General features: G+C 57.2%; 9 protein-coding genes across 9 annotated transcripts; 5 read left to right on the plus strand and 4 right to left on the minus strand.

Annotated features, from left to right (window-relative positions):
- Nucleotides 1–465: 465 nt before the first annotated feature.
- On the plus strand, nucleotides 466–4,164 carry F5Z01DRAFT_93737 (DUF221 domain-containing protein). The gene is made up of 2 exons (XM_046267230.1): nucleotides 466–1,193; nucleotides 1,246–4,164. Exons 1-2 carry the CDS (start codon nucleotides 910–912, stop codon nucleotides 4,061–4,063), a joined length of 3,102 nt encoding a protein of 1,033 aa, XP_046118689.1. The 5' UTR covers nucleotides 466–909; the 3' UTR covers nucleotides 4,064–4,164.
- A 1,562-nt stretch (nucleotides 4,165–5,726) lies between these two features.
- F5Z01DRAFT_654794 (uncharacterized protein) lies at nucleotides 5,727–7,486 on the plus strand. Its single transcript, XM_046263446.1, has one exon. It carries the CDS (start codon nucleotides 5,955–5,957, stop codon nucleotides 7,461–7,463), a length of 1,509 nt encoding a protein of 502 aa, XP_046118690.1. The 5' UTR covers nucleotides 5,727–5,954; the 3' UTR covers nucleotides 7,464–7,486.
- A 36-nt stretch (nucleotides 7,487–7,522) lies between these two features.
- Nucleotides 7,523–9,068, minus strand: F5Z01DRAFT_93903 (chaperonin 10-like protein). Its single transcript, XM_046267236.1, has one exon. The coding sequence runs from the start codon at nucleotides 8,602–8,604 to the stop codon at nucleotides 7,582–7,584; it is 1,023 nt and encodes a 340-aa protein (XP_046118691.1). The 5' UTR covers nucleotides 8,605–9,068; the 3' UTR covers nucleotides 7,523–7,581.
- A 365-nt stretch (nucleotides 9,069–9,433) lies between these two features.
- F5Z01DRAFT_93865 (3' exoribonuclease family, domain 1-domain-containing protein) lies at nucleotides 9,434–10,388 on the plus strand. Its single transcript, XM_046267235.1, has one exon. It carries the CDS (start codon nucleotides 9,533–9,535, stop codon nucleotides 10,352–10,354), a length of 822 nt encoding a protein of 273 aa, XP_046118692.1. The 5' UTR covers nucleotides 9,434–9,532; the 3' UTR covers nucleotides 10,355–10,388.
- F5Z01DRAFT_93864 (PDI protein A prpA) lies at nucleotides 10,389–11,998 on the minus strand. The gene is made up of 2 exons (XM_046267234.1): nucleotides 11,712–11,998; nucleotides 10,389–11,664 (listed from the first exon to the last, which is right to left on the minus strand). The coding sequence occupies exons 1-2, from the start codon at nucleotides 11,859–11,861 to the stop codon at nucleotides 10,423–10,425; spliced, it is 1,392 nt and encodes a 463-aa protein (XP_046118693.1). The 5' UTR covers nucleotides 11,862–11,998; the 3' UTR covers nucleotides 10,389–10,422.
- Nucleotide 11,999: 1 nt separating this feature from the next.
- Nucleotides 12,000–13,506, plus strand: F5Z01DRAFT_93925 (Vta1 like-domain-containing protein). The gene is made up of 2 exons (XM_046267237.1): nucleotides 12,000–12,337; nucleotides 12,393–13,506. Exons 1-2 carry the CDS (start codon nucleotides 12,235–12,237, stop codon nucleotides 13,415–13,417), a joined length of 1,128 nt encoding a protein of 375 aa, XP_046118694.1. The 5' UTR covers nucleotides 12,000–12,234; the 3' UTR covers nucleotides 13,418–13,506.
- F5Z01DRAFT_93861 (uncharacterized protein) lies at nucleotides 13,237–14,685 on the minus strand. The gene has a single exon (XM_046267233.1). It carries the CDS (start codon nucleotides 14,550–14,552, stop codon nucleotides 13,596–13,598), a length of 957 nt encoding a protein of 318 aa, XP_046118695.1. The 5' UTR covers nucleotides 14,553–14,685; the 3' UTR covers nucleotides 13,237–13,595.
- A 520-nt stretch (nucleotides 14,686–15,205) lies between these two features.
- F5Z01DRAFT_93859 (mitochondrial import inner membrane translocase subunit TIM50) lies at nucleotides 15,206–17,163 on the plus strand. The gene has a single exon (XM_046267232.1). The coding sequence runs from the start codon at nucleotides 15,411–15,413 to the stop codon at nucleotides 16,962–16,964; it is 1,554 nt and encodes a 517-aa protein (XP_046118696.1). The 5' UTR covers nucleotides 15,206–15,410; the 3' UTR covers nucleotides 16,965–17,163.
- A 122-nt stretch (nucleotides 17,164–17,285) lies between these two features.
- On the minus strand, nucleotides 17,286–19,195 carry F5Z01DRAFT_654801 (uncharacterized protein). The gene has a single exon (XM_046263447.1). It carries the CDS (start codon nucleotides 19,088–19,090, stop codon nucleotides 17,363–17,365), a length of 1,728 nt encoding a protein of 575 aa, XP_046118697.1. The 5' UTR covers nucleotides 19,091–19,195; the 3' UTR covers nucleotides 17,286–17,362.
- Nucleotides 19,196–20,016: the final 821 nt, after the last annotated feature.

Consider the following 20,016-nt stretch of genomic DNA (forward strand, 5'->3'; position numbering starts at 1 on the left):
CGTACTAGGTAGATGCCCATGTTTTGTCTTACTGCAAGTCTCAGGGAGAGCGGCTGCGGAACACCCCACAGCGCCGCAGCCTCGGGATGGAAGGGCCCTCTTGGTTGATGATTCACATCCAAATCAGACTCCGACAGTTCTGAGTCTCGAGCGTCATTGAGGAACCCTGTCCGGTGGCTTGGTACTTTTTGCCCTGCGGCTGGACTTCTGGCAGTGGCCGCCCTGCTCCGCGAGATGATCACGAGGCATCGTCAAGGCTGTGATAATCATTTGCCCGCCCCTAATTATCCGTATACGGACGAATAGTCGACATGGCAGCCGTTGGCCGTGGCCCGTTAGTCCAGGAACACCGACGATCCCCGCTGGATAAGGCTAGCTGCGCTCAACTTGCGCGGAGCTAAGGCGCGGGCTCAGACCTGACGTTGACGTTGGCGTGAAGCGCACGCGTGCAGAGCGCGCCCCAATTCAATGGATTAGGCACAAGATTGACGGCGCCCTCGTCTTGGCAAGATGAAAAGAGGCTTGGACCATTCCGAGCCAGGACATTCAAGGGTCTATCAGGCCGCCCTGGACGAGCTGAAAAATGATGCGTATGGCGCGCGAGTTGTGGGTTGTCTGGTGGAGGCCGGTGGGACCTCCGCAAACCGTTAATTTGATGAGCACGTCAATCAAAGGTGCAGCTGGCCCTGCATGATGGATGTGCCGTTGCTTTTGATCGGCATCCTATTACAAGATAGACCAGTCCAGCCCTCGAGGCTCGAGCAGCATGCAGAGCCCTTCAATCATCACGTCGCCCACCCGCGACCGACAGCCTCGAGAACGCAAGCGAAAGCGCTGCCGACGAATTATGCCACGACGTTGACCCGACGCCGTCTCTCCCGTCGCTGCTCGCATCTGTAGGCGTCTGCCATGGCATCCACCAAAGCCCTCGCCGCACGAAGCCTGCAAAGCTGGATTGACAGCATCACGCAACAGGATGACCCTCGCGTGGGCTCGGGGAGGGAAGGGTCAGACAACAAGGGCACACTCAGCGCGGCCAACGGCAACAAGGGCGCGTCGCTGTCCAAGCTGGGCTCGACATTTGTGCCCGTCATTGTCTACGTCGCCGTGTGCTTGATCATATTCTTCATCGGGCGCCGACGTTTGCGACGAGTCTACTCTCCTCGGACATTGGCCGCGCTACGAGCGCCTGAGTAGGTCGTGCCTCGATGGTTGCGCTGCCGGTTTTGACTGACCAACTCGCAGAGAGCCCACGCCCGCCTTGCCAGGCGGCTGGTTCAACTGGATCATCCCCTTCTTCAAGACGCCCGACACCTTCGTCCTCAACCATGGCTCACTCGACGGCTTCTTCTTCCTACGGTTCCTCAAAGTACTGCGCAACATCTGCTTCGCGGGCTGTCTGCTCACCTGGCCCATCTTGTTACCCCTCCACGCCACTGGTGGCCGGGGCAAGGTCGAGCTTGAGAAGCTGACGATTGGCAATGTCGACAACCCGAACCGGTTATACGCCAACGTCGTGGTGGCATGGCTGCTCTTTGGCTTTGTTCTCTTCACGGTCGCCCGCGAGAACATCTACTACATCAACATGCGTCAAGCCTATCTTTCCTCGCCATACTACTCCCAGCGCCTGTCGTCCCGGACCGTCCTCTTCACCAGCGTGCCCCAGCGCTATCTCGACGAAGCGAGACTGCGAAAGCTGTACGGCGACTCTGTGAAGCGCATCTGGCTTCCTCGCACCTCCAAACATCTCGTGAACCTCCTCAAAGAGCGAGAGCAGACTGCTATGCGGCTGGAAAAGGCCGAGATTGCCCTCATACGAAAAGCCAACGCCGTGCGTGACAAACAACTGCGGAAGAATGCCAAGTCAGCCAACGAGAAGGTCTTGGCCACGGAAACGGCGCCAGGCGCCAAGGAGGAAGCAGGGTCCAACCCGCAGCCCTCCAACGAGGAGGTGAGACCAAGCGCAGACACGGATGATGCAATCGAAGAAAGCTCAGCGGGCCGGGACTCGGGCATGCACACGCTCCAAGGCGTTGTGACGGACGCCGACACGAATGCGGACACCAAGGCTGAAGACACTGACGAGGCCCGGTACACACACCCCTACGGCCTGAATCCGAACATGTCAGATGTGCGCGGATCAGTGGCTGCCCAGTACTTGCCAGCCGAGGCGCGTCCCTATCACCGCCCCATTGGCAACTATTTCCGCCGAATTGACACCATCCGCTGGACACGGCGACGCTTGATCGAGCTGAACCGGGACGTTGCGCAGATCAGGAAGCGTCTTCGCGGCCCCAACTGCGACGCCAGCGACATGATGTCTGCTGCCTTCATCGAGTTTGACACCCAGGAAGCCGCGCAAGCTGCCCATCAGTCGTTGGCCCATCAGCTGCCACTGCACATGGCACCGCGTCTACTGGGCGTACGGCCGGACGAGATTGTCTGGGACGTGCTGAGGATGCCATGGTGGTCGCGCATCATTCGCCGCTTCGCAATCATGGGCTTCATCGTTGCGGGCATCATCTTCTGGTCTATCCCTTCCGCGTTTGTGGGCGTCATCTCGAACGTGCAGACACTGACCCTGATGGCTCCGTGGCTTGGCTGGATCATGGAGCTTCCCAAGCCCATCTTGGGCTTGCTGACCGGTTTCGCCCCGGCTCTCATCTTGTCCATGTTCATGGCCCTTGTGCCAGGCATGCTGCGTGCCTGCGCGCGCGCCGCCGCCGTGCCCACCTCGAACATGGTCGAGCTGTTTACCCAGACTGCCTACTTTGCCTTCCAGGTCGTGCAGGTCTTCTTGGTGACTACCCTCACGTCGGCCGCCTCGGCCGCATTCTTCGGCATTCTGGAAAACCCCTTGAAAGCCAAGGACGTGCTGGCACAGAACCTCCCGTTGGCATCCAACTTTTACATCTCGTACATCCTCATCCAGTGCCTTGCCAACGCTGGCACGTCTATCCTCCAGCCCATTGACCTCCTCCGCCATGGTATTCTGGGGCGTATTGCGCAGATCCCACGCGCCCACTACCGGCTCTGGCGTACAATGCGACGCACCGCTTGGGGCCGCGATTACCCCGTCTTTACCAACCTGGGGGTCATTGCGATGGCGTACGCCTGCATCGCGCCGGTGATCCTCGCATTCGCCGCGCTAGGGATGGCATTCAACTACATCGTCTGGCGGTACAATCTCATCTACGTCTTGGACTCGGATCTTGACAGCAAGGGGCTGTACTACCCCCGTGCTCTGAACCACCTTGTCGTTGGGCTGTACCTCGCCGAACTGTGCCTCACTGGCATGTTCTTCCTCAACTCGGCTACGGGGCCCGGTGTCTTGATGGCTATGCTGCTTGTCCTGACGGGGCTCATCCACCTCTCCATCAACCAGGCCATCTCTCCTCTGCTGCAGAACCTGCCCCAGACGCTAAAGCTGGAAGAGGAGATCCAGGAAGAAGAGAGACAAAAGGCCGAAGCAGCACGTGCGCAGCGAGAAGACCCATCGGTCGCCGTGAACGGCGCAGCAGCCAGCTACTTTGACGAGGACGAGCATTTCGGCGACGAGGACGAAGACCTGGCTGGCCACAGCGACGATGACGAGGTGCATGAGCCGTCGGGGACCAGGGCGATGGAAGGCTCACGTACCGTTCGTGACACAGTGGGCACATTCCTCAAGAACTATACTAACTTCAAACTCAACAAGGAGGCCCAGTCCATGGGGTTCAACCTTGAGCGGGACCCCGACGCAAAGCCCAATATTGTCACCCGGTGGCTGAATCCGCACATTCACGAGGACTTTATTGCGATCCGCAAGCACCTCCTGACACTGCCCCAGGAGCTGCCGGAGGCCGGAGACGACCCCAGGCGGTCATACCATCCGCCGGAGATGTGGACGCCCAAGCCAATCCTGTGGATTCCCGAGGACGATGCGTGTGTCAGTCGGCAGGAAGTGGCGCACACGCGAAAGTCGACGCCCATCTCGGACCAGGGTGCGCGCCTGGAGGGAGGAGGTCGCGTGCGCGTCGAGGTCGAGAAAGCACCGTTCTGGCAGCCTCGTCTCATTTTATGAGCCATGTCATCAATGTTTTGTTATATATACCGTGGACGCTTACAAGCGATGAACCATAATACATAATAGATACTCTGTACAATACTATCTGGTATCAAAGACCTGTCAGAAAGTCATGCGGCCTGCTAGCCGCCAGCCATGCCAGGACAAGGCAATGATGCAGAGCAGGTTGAGGTGCATCGAGGCTGCATGGTTCTTGGAAAATCTCCGCTTCACTGCAGCCAAATCGACGACGTCTGTCTCGCCATTCTCGTTCCCTCGGACCGCTATTCCTGTAAATTTCACTGATTAATTAGCCCACATAAAGATCCAAGGGCGTCTGCCTGCAGGGCGGCTCACTAACCTCGCGCCTCGCAAGCATGGCGCGCATTGTATTTGGACCAAACACGAGCAGATTTAGCACTGCGCAGAGGCCCCCGATGGCGAATGAAGCCCAATCAGCTGCACCCCCCTGGACCAGCGACCAGGGTCCTGCGGGCGGGAACGTCAACGCCGTGACGAGCCACAGGACACTCTGCATGCGGAAGTATATTGGAAAGATCCTGCGCTGGAGCCGGATAAAGGGATCGCTGGGTAGTGTGGTGTAACACACCTTTGTGACGATGAAGGATTGGTAGAGCTGCGTGCCGAAAAGCCCAGCGAAGCTGAGGAGATGTACTGGGGGTGAGCATATTACCTGGAGGAGGCTCATTGCGAACTGCGACATTGTGATCAACGGTCTGGTGATGGTATGAATATGATCTTGGGGATTGATTCATAATGTTACAAACAAAGTAATGGACTTGTTCAAGGGTTTAAATAGTTGAGACGTTGGTGAGATGCTTCAATCTTGTCGATACAAACAGCATCCGAGCCCTCTCGATAGTTACGGCGGGATCCAGGGGCAATTGTCCCGACGCGGAATGCAATCGATGGACCTTATTTAGGCCTCGTCGTCTTGAGCCTGCTTTGGGAGAGTTTTGGACTCTTGGAGATGCCAACATGCAGTCGACCTCGTCGCCGACTCGTCGAGGATTTGCAATGTGGCCATGTCGTATACTTCTGACTGCCCGCCCCAATGGTAACGGAACTTGAACTCCTGATTTGATAGTCGACTTGCTGACTTGGACACAACATCGCAAGCCCCCTACCTCTGTGTATTTTTTGCATGTCTCGCCCCCGTGACCATATATCCGCGTAGTCACATCACACAATGCGCTCGCAGCACACATTGAATTCAACTACATGTACGGACTCTAACCCCGTGATTGTAAGCTGACCCAGCTGACCAGCACGAACGTTTCTAAATCTAACTTATCAATCTTACAGATGCTCGAGTCCACGTCGCTGTATCATTAGCTAGCGCAGCCTTCAGCCCAAGGAAAGTCTACGAGGGTGACACGGTATTAGACCACAAGACCCCCCTTGCTCGACTGGAAGCTGCTAGGCTGCTGCACAGCTCGGAAACTTCCACGAGGCCGCTCGCCGAAAGGATTACTGTGTTCAGGCAGTTTTCACGCAGATCACGATCAGCCCATCACGGAAACACCGGGGTAGCCAGCTTGCTTCCCGGTTCTGGCTATACCATCCTTGCTCGCGACCATGCAGCTCGGAGCCAAGAGGGCCAGGATGGGCATAGGCAGGATCTGTCACATTTAACATCCGGCAATTATAATGGTCTTGGGCGTACGATACGCTCCGCTGTGTTCCTGATTAGTCGGCTAGCGAATTGCGTATTTAATAAGACCATGGCAATCCCTGTATTGTGGGCGTTGAGCCTAATTAGAGTGAAATCTGACGAGCGCGGAGGTTTCGAGAGTATATAATTCAGAACGAAACGCCGTGTGGTCCGTGTCCATCCACGCTCTGGGTTCTTTGAGGCTGTCTTGTCTTTCAAGCTGCTGCCGTCATCATGAAGCTGACTGCGATTTCTGCCTGCGTGGCGACTCTCTTCGCTGGCGTTGCCACAGCCAATACATGCGCAGTCATCGAGGACGTCGCGCCCAGTGTCGAGGTTCGATACAAGCTTCATCCCGATTACACGTCCACCTCCAACGACTACTGGTCGACAGCATGTGCCAAGCTCGATCCGTCCTGCGTCGTCTACCCTGAATCGCCTCATGATGTGGCTGCGATCCTCAAGGTTCTGGGAAGGCAGAACAACACTGACAGATTTGCCATCAAGTCAGGAGGGCACAACCCCAACGTCGAGTGGTCAAGCGTCGACGAAGGACCCCTCATCTCGACCGAGAAGCTCGACCAGGTCATCCTCGACGAGGAGAGTGGCATCGTTCGTATCGGTCCCGGCCTGCGATGGGACGCCGTCGCCGATGCATTGGACGGCAGCGGATGGTCAGTTGTGGGCGGAAGGATAGGCAATGTTGGCGTTGGCGGTTACATGCTTGGCGGTGGCCTTTCGTTCATGTCGCAGCAATATGGCTGGGCCGCATCCTCCCTGATCGAGGTCGAGCTTGTCACGCCCAACGGCACCATCGTGACGGCCTCGGCAGACGAGCACCCTGACCTATTCCGCGCTCTCAAGGGCGGTGGCAACAACTTTGGCGTCGTGACGAGCTACACTGTCCAGTCGTACCGCCAGGACGATATCTACGGCGGCACTGTCTTCTTCCCTCGCAAGTCGGACACGGATGAGCTCATGCTCCAAGCCATCCAGGACTTCACCCGCTACAACAAGGACGACAAGGCCGCCATCATCCCCACGGCCGAGTACACTGGTGCCGGCATCCTTGACGGGTGGATCGTCTTCTTCTTCTACAACGGTGCAGAGCCGCCAGAGGGCACTTTTACCAACTTCACGGCCATCCCCCACCTGACCGACACCCGCAAGACGCAGAGCTTCGCCAGCCTCGTCAACGCCAACAACTTCTTCGTCATCCGTGGCTCAGTGTACCTCATTGGCACAGAGACCATCCCGCTGCCGACGGACCCCGAGTCCGACATGGCGTCCGAGTTTCTCCCCCAGGTCCACGAGCACTGGCGCAACGTCACCCTCGGCGAGCAGCTTGTCTCTGGTGTCATCGGCTCCATTGCCTACCAGCCGTTCCCCCGCCGTATCGCACAGCTTGCCAGGGCCATGGGCGGCGACCTGATCGACTTTGACAACGACGTCGACCGGATCGTCATTGAGCTCAACTACAGCTTCTTCCTGCAGCTTGACTACGAACGGATGAGTGCTGCCATGGAGGCGGCGTTTGGCGGCATCCGGGAGATAGTCCTTGCCGGGCAGGAAGAGGGTGCCCTGCCAGACGCCTACCTGCCCTTGTTCTCGAATGATGCGTTCCATACACAGGATTACTATGGGAGGCTGAGGCCCGAGAACGCGGAGCTGGCAAAGACCTTGGCTGACGAGCTCGACCCTCAGGGCTTGTTCAAGGAAAGGACGGGAGGCTGGAAGCCATGAGCCTCCCTCAGCGTCCTAAGGCATGAGTTCATTATCATCTTGTATTTAAGCAACTGGCTACTTCTTCCTTATGAACTGGCTTAAATTCTCCACCGAGTCCATTCGTTATATGCCAAACCTAGTCCATAATTAACACGTTCCTGAAGCGAGGCTTGCCGGCCACCAAGCTGTCCACCGCATCCTGCACCTTGGCGAAGGGGTACTTCTCAATGTAGCACTTGACATTGTGGTTCATGGCGAATCGAATGGCCTCCTCGCAGTCCAGCGCGTGTCCAGAGGGCCACCCCTGCACCGAAGCACCCTTGAGGACCAGCGCGACAGTGTTGACCTCGGCGTTGCCCACAGGTGCCAGGTTGATGAGCTGGCCAGCGGGAGCGAGACCGCCCACGAGTTCAGTGACAGCCTTTGGGCTCGGGGCCGTTTGGAGAACGACCGCGGCACCGCCGAGTTTCATGAGCTCCTTGGCCGCATCCTGCGTCTTGGTGTTGATGTAGTGGTGGGCGCCGAGCTCCTTGGCAAAGGCAGCCTTGTCGTCGCCCGAGGACAGAGCGGCCACCTCGTAGCCCATCTTGTAGGCGTACTGGACAGCCAGATGGCCAAGACCGCCGAGACCCTGCACGGCGACGAGGTTGCCTTGCTCTACGTGCGCCTTGCGCAGGCCGTTGAAGACGGTGACGCCCGCGCACAGCAACGGGGCCGCGGCGGCAGGGTCTATCTCCTTGGGCACCTGAACAACAGCCTCTGCTCGCAGCACGACGTACTCGGCAAACCCACCATCGCGGGTCACGCCGTTGATTTGCTCGTTGTCGCACATCTGGAACTGAGCCCGTTGGCAGGCACGGCACCAACCGTCGTGGCCACCGTGCCAAGGTCCGCCGACACGCTCACCACCCTTGAAACGTGTGACGCCCTCGCCAACGGCGACGACATCACCAACAATCTCGTGGCCGGGAACACGGGGGAAGACGTCGCCCATGTGGCCGCTGACAGTCCCAACATCCGAAAAGCAGACACCGCACGCCTTCACTTTGACGAGCACCGTCCCAGGGCCGGGCTGCTGGAGATCGACATCTTGGAGTTTCAAGGGGGCATTGGCTTTGGGGATGACGACCGCCTTGTAAGTCTTGGGAAGAGAAGACATGATGATATATTGCGGGCTGCGAGAAGTGGATATGCTGTTCTGGTGAAGCTTGAGTCGTATGAGCAGATATCGAGAAATCCCCTCAAAAAGGCGGGTTTACGCTGCCATTTTGTATTCCAAGACATCCCGCCCACCTCCTCGTTGACGTCGAGACAGCTCGAGTCGTAGACTTCTAGACTAGATCTAGTGGTGAAGTCAATTGCGTCGCCTGAGCCAGTCAGGTTGCGCGAGAAACATCCATCTCCCAATACTGCCTATCAGCATCAGCTTTGTCGACCAATGATCGCACTCCTGCTTGGTAGCTAATGTACGAAAGCGGCGGCCATTGAAACGCGGTACGCATGGGCAGAGCTTTGCTCAGGTTCCCGTCCCCGCGTTACATCATTGCACGTTCTCTGACGTTTTGTCCGCCGGAGTCGCGGGCGGCATTTCGGCAACGGGTGTATGAGAGTCGATAAGCAACGACAAGTGGATGTTGGGAGAGCTTGGACTCGCTCAATCGGAAATGGATGACGATGTCTGGGTCTGTAAATCCGACTCGGTTTTAAGGTAGGCAGACCAGCAGGCAGGCTGCAGTCAGCAATGCATGTTGGTTCAGCACATGTGCATATATGGAGTTGCGGACATAAGCAGTCCGTACGGAGAGTGTAGAGAAACAGACACAGCCCCTGAGCTGTATCCGCGATTCCGCAATGTCGGGGAGATCTGACTTGAGGGCGGATGAGAACCATGAGATGGCTCTGATGATTGTCGACCAAAGAGTAAGGTGCTTAGGGTGGCTGAAGAGGGACATCAGCCACATCCCCAGCTAGCTCCAGCCACAATTGCTACACCCCACCATCATCGAAATTTCAGGTCGGATTCAAGATCGTCGCCCATCCAGATACTCAACCCAACGACGGATTCCTTGCCACGTCAAGCTGCCACGATGCCTCTCGACACGTCTACGTACTCGCTCGCTCTCCTCCGTGTCGACGGGCGGCGTTGGAACGAGCTGCGACGCCTGCACGCCCAGATCAGAACGCAAGCTGCCGCCGATGGCTCCTCCTACCTTGAAATGGGCCACACCAAGGTCATGTGTGTCCTGACCGGTCCCGCCGAGCAGAACCAGTCCCAGAGACGCGGCCAAACAAGCGGCGGCGGTGGTAGTGCCCGTGACACGGCCAGCATCAACGTCAATGTCATTATTGCCGGCTTCTCGTCCGTCGACCGGAAGAAGCGTGGGCGCAACGACAAACGCACGCAGGAACTCGAGATCACCATCGCAAAGACCTTTTCGTCCATTGTGCACACGCACCTGTTCCCTCACTCGAGCATCTCCATTTCGCTCCATGTCCTGTCGTCGGATGGCTCTCTCCTGGCTGCACTGCTCAACGCCGCCACCCTCGCCCTGATCGACGCCGGTATCCCCATGTCCGACTACATTGCGGCCTGCACCGCTGGATCCACGTCTTCCCACTCTGCTTCGGACGATTCCGCCGATCCGTTGTTGGATCTGAACACGCAAGAGGAGCAGGAGCTGCCCTATCTCACCGTCGCAACATTGGGATCCTCGGATCGCATTGCCGTCCTCAACTGCGAGAGCAGATTGCAGGTCAGCAGACTGGAGGGCATGCTGGTCGTTGGCGTGGATGGCTGCAAGCAGGTGAAGCAAATTCTTGATCGCGTCATCCGGGAAAAGGGCGTGCAGATGATACGCGAGGGCGCCGTCGACAGGAGTGATACCATGGTTATGGATTTGGACGAATGAGAATGGTATGTTGGCTACATTCTTCTACTTCGCTAAAGCTTACGTCTGCCCAGATACCCCTGCATTGCTTACAGTTCTTCGTGCACAATCTCTTCCTCCTCGGGCGCCTCGGTCTCGATCTCTGGCTCGGGGTCGGTAGCCTTGGTTTCCTCCGACGAACTCTTCTCGGCTTGGCTCTCCTCAGAAGCTTTCACGGCAAGGACGCCCTCGGGCATCTTCTTCTTCTCCCCCTCACCCATTCGGATAGCGTCAATCCATGCCTCGATACCCTCTACGGTGTAGTCCTTGCCCTGGAACTGCTTGAACCAACCACGTCGGGCATTAAAGGCAATCAGCTCAACATCGGCACCGAGCTCAAGGGATGTGCGGAGGGTCGAGGACATGTCGACAGAATCAGGCAGAGCAAAGAATGGGAAGAGGTGGTGTTGTCCACGGATGTACTTGGTGTTCAGCTTGGACAGGGATTCGACGGCCTTCTCGCCATCGGCAGAGCCCTCGGGTATGAATGCAAGGACACACGTGTGCGATTTCTTCTGAAGGCAGTTTTCGTGCAGCATGTCGTTGGACGAGATGGACTGGATGGGGATGACGGTGGGAGCAACGTCCTCGGCCGTGGAACTGGCTGTGGACGATTCGGGGGACTCCTCAGGCTCCGGGGCGGGTTCAGCCTTGGGCTTCGCCTTGACCTGGTTTCCCTTGCCCTTGGCCGGCGCCGGGTCAGGATTGGGCTCGCCGGCCTGCTTGAGGAAGTCTACCATGCTAGCCTTCTTGAGCTCGCCACCGTAGACGACTGGCTCTGTATCCTCACTGCCTGGAATAAGGACGAGCGAAGGGAATTTTTCAATACCAAATCGCTCCACGGCTGCGATCTCCTTACTGCGAATCTGGCCAACCTTGATGACGTCCAGGAAGTCAATGGCGATGCTGCGCAAAAGGGCGCTCGTCGTGCCTTTTTCCGTGAACAGTAGTGCCTTGGGTCCAGATTTCTCCAAGAAGGCGTCCAGGTCCTTATCCGTAAGCTTCGTGACATGGTTGTTGATCTTGTTGACGACTTCGTCGGTGATACCCGATGCGGTGCGCTGTCCACGGTAGTCCTCTACAATAGGTTTACCGGCCTTCTTTCCAGGGCGGAAAGTCTTGAGCGTGGGGAAGCCCTGGATGCCGTGAGCACCGCAAATTGGCTTGTTGGCATCATCGTCACAGTCAATAGCTGCGACCTTGGCCAAGCCATCGAGATTCTTTGCTGCCTTCTCGTACGCAGGCTTCAGGTTCTGGCAGTGGCCGCACCACGGTGCGTAGAACTCAACAATCTGTCATGAGTCAGTAGACGCCGTTGTATGTAGGACAGGAGACATACTGATGTGTAGTTTGAATTGGTGATGAGACTGTCAAAGTTGCGTGCGTTCAGCTGGACAACGGGTGACGACTTGGTGTACATGGCAGCCTGGGCCGACGGCAAGGCAGCCAGCGCTGCCATCAAGGCTGCCGCAATCGATGGCTGATGCATATTGAAATCCACTCTTATAAGAGTTGGAGATGATAGAAGAGAAATTCGAGACAACAAAGGAACACGTTGCACGTTGCATTCGAAGTGTTATATCCTGATCCAGTAAGAGGCCACGGTGGAACATTTGATGCGTGCAGGTTGCAGCTCAGGAACGGTGGCGCGAGCTGTGGAGGGGCACCAAAAAGTGTGGCGCGCCCACATGGGATTGTTGACTACCAGCCACACTTCCGACTTACATCCCCGCAACGTCATACGACCTGTCTTCCATATTCACACTCTACAAATACATTGCGATAACACATGACCGCACGTCTCCTTCGACACCCGCAGCATCAAGACCACTTCTCGATCTCGGTACACACACATTGAAACCATGGCTGAGGCTCTTCCCGAGTCGCTCAAAATCCCCGAGGTCAGCCGCTTCATCAAGCGCGCTGGCCAGCTGCGTTCGGTCAAGCCAGCCGTCGCATACTGGTGTTCGTTCCCAAATCCTATTTATTGAATGACATCTGTATTCTTATAATGCTCTAGGCGAGTACCGCGCCGTCAATCAAATTGTTGGGAAAGGGTTACACTCGGGTGACGAGGACGCCTTCGCATTCACGACGAACCTGATCGATCAACTCGAGACGACAAAGGCTGAACACGCTGCCGAGGATGCGATTACCGACAACGAGGTCGCCAAGGTCTACATTGAGCAATTCGCGCAACAGACGTTTGACCGTGCAGAGCGCACCCTCCGCGCCGACAAGGTCACTCGACAGACAGCCGACACGTTCGACGCGGCGGCTACCTTCTTCGACCTCCTCCGCGAATGGGGCGAGCTCGAGCCCGAGGTCCTGCAAAAAATCAAGTTCGCCAAGTGGAATGCCGCGCGGATCCTCAAGGCGTTGCGAGAAGGACGTGACCCCAACGAGTCGAACCCGAAGCAACCTGAACAGGCAGAAGGGGGCGAGGAGGAGGGAGCGACCGGTCTTGATCCCAACGACCCGGACGTTCAAGAACTCGCCTCCCTAGGCACCGCGCCTCAACCGGCCACTGTACAAGACGCGCCCGACGCCGGCGAACCTCTGGGAAGCGCTGGTCCTCCGCCGCATCCTCCGGCCCCCGAAGACTACTTTCCCACAGGACCACACCCGCCGCAGCCTTCTACTCCGGGCTCTGTGGTCCCACCCTCAGTTCCGGCATCCATACCGAGTGTCGCGCCCGAAGGGCCAGCCTCGGCTGCTTCTTCGATCCCGCCAGGTCCGTCACCACATCTTCCAACCAAGCTGTCTTCGCAGTTTGCGCCTCCGCCGGGTCCAGCGTTCCCAGGCTCTTCTGCCAGCAGCTTTCAGCCCTCCGTTCCGCAGCAGCAGCCCAGTGCCCCTTCGCTTCCACAACCTGTGCCCGTACCGGCACCAGCGCCTAGTGCACCTTCACCCGCCGCCCATTACAAGGACCTCAACCAGGCGCAAAAACATGCCAAGTGGGCAATCTCGGCACTGAATTTTGAAGACGTGCCCACCGCGGTGCAAGAGCTCAGAAACGCCCTGACGGCGCTGGGGGCACAGTGAGAGGCCCTGAGTGGAGCTGCAATTTTCACATTACATTTGAAGCGTTTAGACGTGTCCAAGATTTCAATGAAGCAAGTTCACACTTGTCAATTCCCAGTAGGACCGCGCTAGACTATATACCATCCGACGGCCCGTCAAAGGTGCCCAAACGCCCAAACGCCTTGTCCCTGTCGTGATACTATGCTGAAACCAGAATGTTGTGCGGCCAGTCACCGGTGGCGAGTGGTGTCACCGCCATGAAGGGGTTTGGCTCATGCTTGTTAGGTTCGTCATCTTCGTGGTCCTCGTCCGTCCAACCGCGCTCGGGTCCCCAGGCGGTCAAGTACCCAGCCGTTCTCGCAGTCTCGAGTAGGCCCGACATCATTGCGCCCTTCTTCTTAACGCTCGACCAGCCGTCAAACTCGACAATGTTCACAGAAGGGAGCTTTTCTAGGATACTGGCGAGGAGGGTGCGGCTGAACCCCTCGTAGAATCCCTCGGAGCGCCGGAATCCCTTGAACACGCCATCGCTGGGGTCGCACTCGACAAACACACAGAGCGTGCGGACGTTGGTGAATTCGGTCAGCCCGAGGGCATCGTTGACCACCCATCCCCGAGGTGGCGCGCTCCATCCCGGCCCAAGGCGCAGTTCGAGCGAGGTGACGCACTCGCGCTGGACCTTCTTCATCCGCGACAGTAGCGGCTTCTTCGTCTTGAAGTATCGTCCTGGACTGGTGGGGAATATTCGGAATCGACGGGTGCTGTAGAAATAATGGGTGGCCTCGTCGTGAATCTGCCTGCATACTCGGATGATTCCTAGCTTTTTATGGTACCGTTTATAAATGTCGGGACCCAAGTCGAGAATCTCATTAGGCCATTCGTCATCCCTGAAGTAGTGCTCGTAGACTTTGATGCGCAGCTCAGATGGCAGTTCGAGAAACGGAAAAGACCGGTCGGGAACGCGGCGCTTGCGCTGAAATGGTCTGAGAGGGACGTCGAGTGTCAGGTCCGCAATGGGGATGCTGTCGACGTCGCCCGAAGGAGCAGGCGCTGTCGATGCTCCCTTGGAGAGTGCAGGCGCAGCCGCCGGTGCTGTTGCTGGCGGCGTCCTGATGACCAGAACGCCTGATTTGGCTGGTCGTCGACCCGGTGCCATGGTGAAGGTGGCCCGTTGTGAGGATCCAAGTTCGAAATGCCGTGATGGAATAGTGTGGCGATTCGGTTCCAAGGACTTTTCTGCGGGGCAGCCTTGTCGTGGTGGCGTTCAGTTGGAGGGCGGCAGTAGTGTCCACAGTTGTTGCGACTCGGTGCTTTTCGAATGGCTTTACGCCAGAGATTTTGAGTATAATTGTAGTAGGTCTCGCGAGACAGTTTGCGCCGTAGAGGGTGGTTCCATGGCGAAATGTCAACAATGGGACCACCCTAGAACGCAGCAGCGGCGAGCATCTTGCCCGTGGACGCGGTTGCTGATATTCTTAGGAAGTTGTGAGGTGTAATTGGTTCGGGCAGATCTCGTGCTCTAGGTGCCAAAGAGGGGCAGAGGAGGATGGCTGCTGTTGATGATGGTGGTGTGTTTATATCGTAACTTCGTTGAGGAACGGGCATGTTGAAGACGGGGATTTGGGTTCACGTGAGGCGGCACTCTAACTCCGGTCCTCACTCATCCGATCTGGCTACCTGCAGAGGTGGGGTGCCAGTGACGACATCGGTAAAACAGTAGATCCGTGAGCAACTCGCCTAATCTTCGGGTGAACACCCCCCCTGTCACCCGCCGGGCACCAGCTCAGTGGTTGCGGCGCTGGAAAAGATTCGAAGGACTGGAACTCCAGCTGCAGCTGCATCACCACCCATCCATCGCTTTCTTCTCTTTGGGACAATTTCCCTCGCGCCATCTCCAATTTCGAGGTCGAGCTTGCAATGTCGCCTTGAGTGACCCAACGACCAAATAAGCTCCAGTGACGCTTTTCCTCCCAACCTTGCAACGCGCCTTGTCGCGGGACACATCTCTTCCGTCATGCTATCCAGGTTGGTCTTCGCGCAGGCCACGCGCCTTGGTAGCAGAGCGATCTCGGCTGCGCCATTGAACAGGACACTGCCTATTGCTGCAGCCTCTTACACCCAGTCTTGGACCCGGTCCTTTGCTCAGAAGCAGACGCCTGCGCCGAAATCTGATTCGACGCCCAAGGAATCACCCGATACTCCCGCGCCCGAGAACGAAGCAGCAGCCGAGTCCGCCAAGGCGAAGGACGCCAAAGAAACCGACCAAATACCCTTTGACAAGCTGCCTGACCTGACTCAGGGTATTCCCTCGACACTCTTCGACGAGCTGGAGCAGGCCAAAGGCAAAGATGTCAAATCGGATGCCGCACTCGAAACAGTGCCTCAGTACGAGCGACGCGGCGGCGGTGGTGGCGGCGATTCAGAATATGTCTCGACGAGCGAGCGCAACCGTCGTTGGTGGACGCGCATGCTCTTGATTGGCGTGGGATCAGGCTCACTGTTCGGTCTGGGATATCTTGGCCGCAACTGGGACGACGAGGCCGAGGCGGCACGCCATCCCGAAATTCCCAACGGACTCTCGCCGGTCCTGTGGTGGCAGCGACTGAGGGCCCGAATGGGCGAGTCGGTCTCATACTATCAGAACCCGTCCTTTGACAAGCTACTGCCCGACCCTCATCCCAGTTTCGAGCGCCCTTACACTCTGGTGATCAGCCTGGAGGATCTGCTCGTGCACAGCGAGTGGTCGCGCCAGCATGGCTGGCGATTGGCCAAGCGACCAGGCGCCGACTACTTCATCCGCTACCTCGGTCAATACTACGAGCTGGTCGTTTGGTCATCAACGTCGTTCGGCATGGCCGAGGGCATTGTGCGCAAACTTGACCCCTTCCGTCTCATCATGTGGCCCCTCTTCCGCGAGGCTACCAAGTTTGAAGACGGCGAGATTGTCAAGGACCTTTCCTACCTGAACCGTGACCCGTCCAAGGTCATCGTCCTCGACACCAAGGCTAGCCACGTGCGCAAGCAGCCCGAGAACGCCATCATCCTGGACCCCTGGGCGGGTGAGAAGGACGACAAGGAGCTCGTTAGCCTTATCCCCTTCCTCGAGTACATCCACACCATGCAGTACGACGACGTGCGCAAGGTGCTCAAGTCGTTCGAGGGCAAGCACATCCCGACCGAGTTCGCCCGCCGTGAAGCGATCGCGCGCAAGGAATTCAACGCTCGTCTGGCCGCCGAGAAGGGCAAGCACAAGAAGCCCTCCGGCATGGGCGCCTTGGGCAGCATGCTCGGTCTCGGACCCAGCAACATGAGCATGACCATGCAGCCCGAGGGCGAGCAGAACCCGACCGAGGCGTTTGCGCAGGGTAAGATGCTGCAGGACATTGCCCGTGAACGGGGCCAGCGCAACTACGAGCTGTTGGAGAAGGAGATTCGCGAGAATGGGCAGAAGTGGCTGGACGAGGAGAAGGCCATGACCGAGAAGATGCAGAAGGAAGCCATGGACAACATGTACGGCTCCCTCGGCGGCTTTTTCATGCCTAAGAAGGAGGAGGAGAAGAAGGAGTGAGCGACATTCGCGTTTCCGAATCTCCACCGCATCTCGGCCCCAACCAACAACACACACCTTCCACTAATATTAACCCAAAACAAACTGTACAACTGTTCCCTTCGCCGATGGGGTCCGGCGCGTACGAGAACGCGAGTGTCCGCATTTCTATTTGTCCATTGGGAGGGTTTTGCATATAGACTCGGCATTTTTTTGAGGGGGGGAGGAAGAGGTGCAAGCAGATTGGCTGCCCGTGTAAATCTGTACAATATCTGTATGAGCTGATGAGAGCTAGAGCACAGGATATGTGAATTGAATGGCCTTTGTGGCGTCTGTGGTTGAACAGCAAGTTCACATTCGTGCTATCTTGATGTCAGGGGCATATAGTACATGTATTCTCATTTCTAGCCAAAACTACTCTATCCAGCCTTTGGCGTCCCATTAGCTTTCGCCGCCGTCTTCGTGCCTCGTGTCCATAACTCATTGTTTCGTTTGCGCAGGAATGCCACAAGCGCGCAAGCTCGCTTGTCCACATTGACGCCCTTTGCCTCGAGCCCCCTGACGCCGAGATACGCCACGGCCAACGCTATAACAATCGCATCGACAATGTGCGTGAACCACCAAAAGTGCTGCGTGCCCAGCGCGCAGTCTGCATACTCAAAGCGCCACTCCCAGGCCTCCCAGTCGAACCACAGACTCAGCAAGCCAGCATTGCCGCCAAAACCACCCATCATACTACGCACGGTGATTTCTCGTCGACCTGGATGGCCGGGCATGGCCGGTATCTCCTGTGTCTGGGCGTCCTCCCAGGTAATATGTTCCCAGGAGCGGTCTGCTTGTGTCGTGCCATTGGTCTGGTTGATAAAGTGGTACGTATCGCAGCCGGCATGATCGTGGCCATTCAGTATGACGCCGGGACGGCCGAGGCCCTTGCCGTCGGCATTTGTATTGCCGCTCACGCCCAGGATCCCCTCAAAGAAGCCCCTGCTGGCGTCAGGACTCAGCAGGTACTGCTCCCTGACGCCACCGCCTTCAGAGGAGGGATAAAAGTCAAAGTAGGGCGCGTCGACGCAGACGCCCTTGGGCTTGTACGTCGGGATGTGCGTCAGTATGATGGTGAAGCCACCCTGAAACTCAACGTCATGGGAGTTTCCAATGATGGCATTGACGTAGTTGTAGGTCACGTCTTGCAAGACGGAGCTCTTTGCGGGCGTGTCCAGGTTCATGTCGTTGAGCAGGACGACGCGGATCTCGGGCCGCAGTCGGAGCGACTCTGGGTTCGTCTCATCGTCCACAATGGTCTTGTTCAGCTCAGGATCTGTGACGGGCAGCTCGAAGCGAAGCTCGTAGTTGGCCTTGCCAAACACACGCTCGAAACGCTCCATCCTCTCCTCTGTCAGGTCGCCTGCATACCCCACGTCGTGATTCCCGACGACATTCAAGATGCGTCTCGTCCAGACACTTGACTCTTCCGAGTTGGTCAAAACGCCCGATACGTCGTATTCTCTCTGTGGAAAGAGCGCCACCTCGTCGGGGACCCTCTCACCGCCCCTAAAGGTACGATGCCAGAACCGTCTGCCTCGCCTTTCGAACTCGGCATCGTCAATCCATTGACTGCCGACAAGGTCTCCGAGGACGGTCACATGAGTGGGCCGCGTCCACCAGTGCACCGTGCGATATATATGCGCCAAGTAAAAGTCGTTGCAGAACAGATCGATAAGCTTGCGGATCGACTCGAGGACGTTGGGTATGTCCTCAAAGTAAAAGTCGACCGTGTCGTGCAGGGTCATGCGTACGCGCTCGCGGAGGGACGAATGTTTGGTTTGAAAGGCCACATGCTTGGCTATCTTCTTCAGGTGCGGCAAGAAGCCAAGTGTCTTGACGGGTATGGAGGTGTCGCCCTCGAGCTGCGGATCGCCGAGGGCGAGGAGTCGGAAGGGAGCCAATTCGGTGGGCACTCCATTGTCTGGTTCGGCGTACGGCCAGTGTAGCTTTTTCGTCTCTTGGAAAGCCTCGATGGGGTCGCGTGAGGCGATGGGGAACGCGCAGCCCTTGAAGACGGGATAGAGGTACAGCCAGATGCTGCAGGCCAATGCGAGTGGTAGCACTAGGCAGAAGCCTCGCCGAAGGAATGTCGCGACAGCCATGCGTGTCTGGCTGTCTATGGTGTGCTGCAAAGCACGCGGCGAGTTGACCGCGGCTTTGTGTGAGCACGGCGTTTGGGCGATCCCGGATTCCCAGCACCAAGTTGAAATCCAGGGGTTCGAAGCCAGCTGGAGGGATGGCAGCTGGCTAGCAGGGTTCATGGAGGTCTGGACCATGGCACGGCATGAGTAAGCAAGAAGTCGCCTACCCTATACCGGTCAAATGCAGCTCCCAACGAGACAGCATGATCACGGATTTGGCATGTGATTGTAGAAAAGGGGTAAGTGGATGTTCGTTTCAGCAAGCCTGGAGGCTTAAGGAAACATCGTTTCCCGTATTGGGTTGTCAGGGCTAAAATGCGGTCCTACATTCAGATCATCATTGCGGTTAGCCGTTGTGTCCTTAAACGTTCTGATATTCAAACCCTACCGTCAACATGAACATCACTTGCTCAATTCAGAGCGACTGGAACCAGCACAGCGCTTCAAGACGATCCAAAGCATTTCCCGGCATCTTGTTGAGTACTACCGCACGTAACCAACATAGGTACACGTACGTAGTAGGCGCCTGTGGAGACAGGCCTAGGCAGTCGGCCGCCCGAGACACGTAGGGCCGTCCTTGGGGCAGATGAATTCTCCGACTAGATCCTACGCTACCCAAAGCCCCAATCATCAATGAAAACAACACGAGCCCTTACATCAGCGGAGCAGGGTCTTGCATGTTTCGCATTCTCGGATTGCCTTTCAGACACTAGCCAGGCGACCAAGTGGGCTGCTGAGATCCTAAGAGTTGCCCCTTTTGTCGATGCCGGCGCCACGCGGATCATCGGCTCTTCGCTAGTCGATCTCATCCATGTTCTCAGCTACGTATCCTCACTTCGTGGTAGGAACCCAATTCGACTCTAAGCTCAGAGTTGACGATCACTCGC

This window comes from Emericellopsis atlantica (genome assembly GCF_019669845.1).
Source record: "Emericellopsis atlantica unplaced genomic scaffold F5Z01scaffold_12, whole genome shotgun sequence".
Taxonomy (NCBI): domain Eukaryota; kingdom Fungi; phylum Ascomycota; class Sordariomycetes; order Hypocreales; family Bionectriaceae; genus Emericellopsis; species Emericellopsis atlantica.